The 4,164-nt window shown below is 38.4% G+C and overlaps 1 protein-coding gene across 1 annotated transcript; it reads left to right on the top strand.

Annotated features, from left to right (window-relative positions):
* The first annotated feature begins 1,098 nt into the window (after nucleotides 1-1,098).
* LOC134247471 (uncharacterized) lies at nucleotides 1,099-3,760 on the top strand. Its single transcript, XM_062729827.1, has 2 exons — nucleotides 1,099-1,302; nucleotides 2,070-3,760. Exon 2 carries the CDS (start codon nucleotides 2,087-2,089, stop codon nucleotides 3,758-3,760), a length of 1,674 nt encoding a protein of 557 aa, XP_062585811.1. The 5' UTR covers nucleotides 1,099-1,302; nucleotides 2,070-2,086.
* The last annotated feature ends 404 nt before the right edge of the window (nucleotides 3,761-4,164 follow it).

Genomic DNA, 4,164 nt, shown 5'->3' with positions numbered 1-4,164 from the left:
TGAAATAAGAATATCAACAGTCTCGCTTAAAGTCATCATTTCGTAAATTCTATTGTCGATACAATGACCTTGTCAGCAAATACAGTTTATCATTGAATGAAATGCTGACTGACGTTCTTCATACCAATTGTTAGTCCATTATTTATACACTGAATTTACCTCGGATTTTTTTCCGTTAGTTCCTGATTATGAAAACGAGCACACGGGGGTGTGACCGGTCGGCAGGGGATGCTCACTCCTCCATGGCACCTAATCCCACCTGATGTTTCGGAGGTCCGTGTTTGCTCTGCTCTTATATTGTATATTTGTTTAATGGACGTTGAGATTGAATACTGTTCGTTATTATCTTATCTTTCTTCTACCAGATATATGTCTAATTCTTTCAAATTTGTATTTTATACCTGATATCTATTATTTACAACTTTACAATAAATATCCAAAGTTGACAAAAACATCATTTTTCCGTTAAAGCGTTGTTTTATGCATGTATTCTTGCCTAAAGGTCCTTCAGGGCAGGCCTGCCCCCAAATAAAACTGTGATATTTTGATAGGTTGGGATGCAAAGAATAATTTAAGATAGGATTTTTAGGGACACCCCTGCCATGGGGTCGACATTCACAAAAAACCTACAAAAAATAAGGATACCTGATTCTGATAATCTGTTAAAAATTAATGCCACACTATTGTATAGTCAGACTAGCTCAGTTGATATGTGTGCTGAGTATTACAATTCCGAGAATTTCTTTTTAAAGTCGGGGGTTCATATCAACCTGGTACCACACTTTTTAAGTTTTAATTTTTCGCCTTTTCAAAAACTATTTTAAATTTTTTCATATAAACTTGTGTATTTTCTTTCAGTTATCTTTCCTTTATACATGCCCATTCTTGATATAATAAACATTAACGAGAAATTAGATCGTAACAATCCAATGTACAGTTGTAAGTCAGACGGAACACTATAAGCACACTTTCTCTGAGGACAACAGTTGTTTCTCACTTTGTGTTACTCGATACAGGTATTCTTGGCAGCATTGAGCTTCGATGAATTTCATTCATATATATTTCTTAGAATTTAGTCACATTGGCTTTGGCTGTGTAACAAACTAAATTTAATCCCGTAGGATACCCCTAGTGCGTTAGTGTAAATATTGTTATTTATCCTGTGGGGAGCCCCTCGATGTGTAATTTTATCTACCTGAGAGCTCGTGTTCGGGTAGTACCCGGGAAGTCACAGCCGAGATAAGACCTGTTTGGCTTGTTGTTATGATGAAGTAGCCTGGGCGGGTACTCAAACTACATCAGGTATTTGAAAATACAATTTGTAAAATATGGTTTCTTGTGTGAGTCTGCACGTTTAGTATGGTTGTTTTATTATATTTTTCCCCAGGGTCCTATTTCCTCGGGCTTTTGTCCCGTTTCGTAATTATCAGGTCTTGGGCGGGGTACTACAGCTAATTACATTGACAATAGCCAGTCGGCAGTCCAGGGAGCCAGGGAGAGGGTAATGGTTTTGCAGTAACAGCGGCAACTGTGTGAGAGAGTACGAAAGAGTACGGCAGCCCTGACGGACACATCCGGACCAGCAATTTTAAGTTATGTGTTATAATGAAATCTCCTGTTTAAAATAATATAAATTCAAACCAAAGTTAATCTAGACGGCATTGTGAAAGTTTATTATGTGATATATGTGATACTTGTGAAAGTTATAATATTCAATTTAATTTGTGAAAGAAACCGGAACTCAAACCTCCAGCAAGGGTGTGGTGATTAATTGACTACGTTTTAAAGAACATTCTTCCAGGACTGACGTGCTGCTGACAGACAATTCATTTCTATATTTTTTTTTAATTTGTTTCTTTTGTTGTACAATTTACTTTTGTTTTGTTTATTAAATTTTGTTGAAATTTCCTTTTGTTTTGTTTCCTTCATTTATTCAAGTTCTTAAAGTGTATAACCCACATCTCAACAATTTGGTGGCAGCGAAGGGATACATCTGAGCTTGGGTAAATAGAGGAAATATTTTTTTTTGCAAGTTTGTTTCTATTATTAATTTTGGTTTTGTGTTTCAGGTTCACAAACTTTCACAATGTCTGGTATGCCAGAATGGATGGCTGACTTAATTGAAAAGGGTACAAACGTAAAAGAATGTCTCGAGATGTGGCGTCAGGAGCAGGAATCAAAGAGAGAGCTAGAAAGGGAGAGATGGGCGCAAGAGAGAGAAGAGCGTCAGGCCCAGAGAGAAAGTGCAAAGTTAGAGGTAGAAAGAGATGTGAACTTACGAGAGTTAGCTATAAGAGAAAAAGAGTTAGAACATGCTAAAATTGGGGGGTCTCAACCCCATGAGATTAAATGCCCACCTGTTAAGTTACCTAAGTTTGAGGAGGGACAGGACCCTGATGTCTTTTTACGGTCGTTTGAAAAGATAGCTGGGTTGCAGAAATGGCATAAATCCCAGTGGGCTATACGCTTAGTTCCTATGTTAGCAGGTAAGGCTTTGGAAGCGTATTCAAGGTTGTCGGATGCAGATAGTGATAACTATGAGATTATCAAAACAGCTATTCTCAAGAGATATGAGCTTACTTCTGAAGATTACAGGGAAAAATTTCGTCAGGGTAAGCAGTCAAATGATGAGTCATTTAAACATTTTGTTGTTAGGGTAGAAAGGTACCTCAATCACTGGTGTGAACGTGAGAAAATAGATTCAGATTTTGGCAAGTTGTATGATATGGTCTTGAGAGAACAGGTTGTTAGAAGTTGTCCAAAAGACTTACAGTTGTGGATTCTGGAACATGACCCAAAGTCTATTGAGGAGGTTGTTGCGTTGTTTAATGCATTTCAGGCGGCACATAAGAGTAAGTATCTTAGTGGCAATAGTGTCCAATTTCACAGTACAGGGAATAGGTCGACGGGAAAGCCAAACAAGTTTGGTTCGACAAATTCTCAAGATGGTAAGTCAAATCTCAAGTCTCACTTTAATGCAGGGGATAGCAGAAAGTGTTTAATTTGTGATAGAGTAGGACATATTGCAGCCAACTGTTTTCTTAAGAGAACTCAGTCAAAGGGTCGAGACAGTAAAGGTCAGAGAGGTACAAAGCCTGAGAAAAGGTCAGAAAATGTTGGTTTGTGTTTAGATAAGTCTGAGTCTAAAGTTGTAGGCAATATACAAGATACAACCAAGGGTAGGGTGATTCTTAAGTTGTCCGGAGTTGATAACGAGTCGCCAGTAATTGAAACATCGGCAGCATTGGGTCTGGATTTAGTAAAGGGCCAGGTGAGTGATCAACCAGTTGCAGTCTTACGAGATACCGGATGCTCTACTGTATTTGTACGTAGTAAGTTTATTTCAGACTCTGATAAAACAGGACGTTCAAGAGTGATAACTCTGGCTGATGGATCTCAAAGAAACTGTGATGAGGCAATGGTAGATTTGAAGACTCCTTATGTATCAGGTAAGGTACATGCCCTTGTCCTTGATTCTCCTGATTTTGCTGATGTAATTATTGGTAATAATGTTAGCATACTCAAACCAATGGAGGACGAAAAAGAAGTCAAGAGGGATGGAGATGACGAGAACACTTGTGCTGCAGTTCAGACACGTTTGCAGGCCAAATTGGAGCAAGGTAATAGTAGTTCTCAGAGAAAAGCAACAGAAGAGGATTCAGAGGATGAATCTTTGAAACAATTGTGGTGCAGCAGAGATAAGTTGGTAGAACTTCAGGAATCAGATGACAGTTTGAAATCTGCACTGAGTATGGCATAAGACGATACTCAAGAAGGTAAGTCTTACTTTCAGAAACAGGATGGTTTACTGTATAGAATATTTCAGAAAGATTCTGGTGAGGAATTTTCCCAGATCGTCATACCAAAGACAATGAGGTCGAAGGTAATATCCCTGGCTCATGACACTCCACTAGCAGGACATTTAGGTAACAAGAAAACCAGGCAGCGTATTATGCAACATTTCTTTTGGCCTGGAATGTATTTTGACATATCTCGATTTTGCAAATCTTGTTCTATTTGTAAAAAGGGAACACCAAAAGGTCGAACTCCAAAAGCTCCACTCATTCCTATTCCACCCATTGAGGAACCATTCTCAAGAATAGCCATCGATTTTGTTGGACCGCTTCCACTGACGGAGAAGAAAAATCGTTACATCTTGGTTTG

The sequence above is a fragment of the Saccostrea cucullata genome, unplaced genomic scaffold, assembly GCF_032062105.1.
Source record: "Saccostrea cucullata isolate Sc308-1 unplaced genomic scaffold, CSIRO_AGI_Scuc_v1 ctg20608, whole genome shotgun sequence".
Lineage (NCBI taxonomy): Eukaryota > Metazoa > Mollusca > Bivalvia > Ostreida > Ostreidae > Saccostrea > Saccostrea cuccullata.
The sequence above is the reverse complement of the archived record's forward strand: the minus strand, read 5'-3'. Positions and strand labels throughout refer to the sequence as shown.

Excerpts from the sequence above, each read along its gene's own strand:
- LOC134247471 (XM_062729827.1), top strand. The coding sequence starts at position 2,087 with ATGTCTGGTATGCCAGAATGGATGGCTGACTTAATTGAAAAGGGTACA.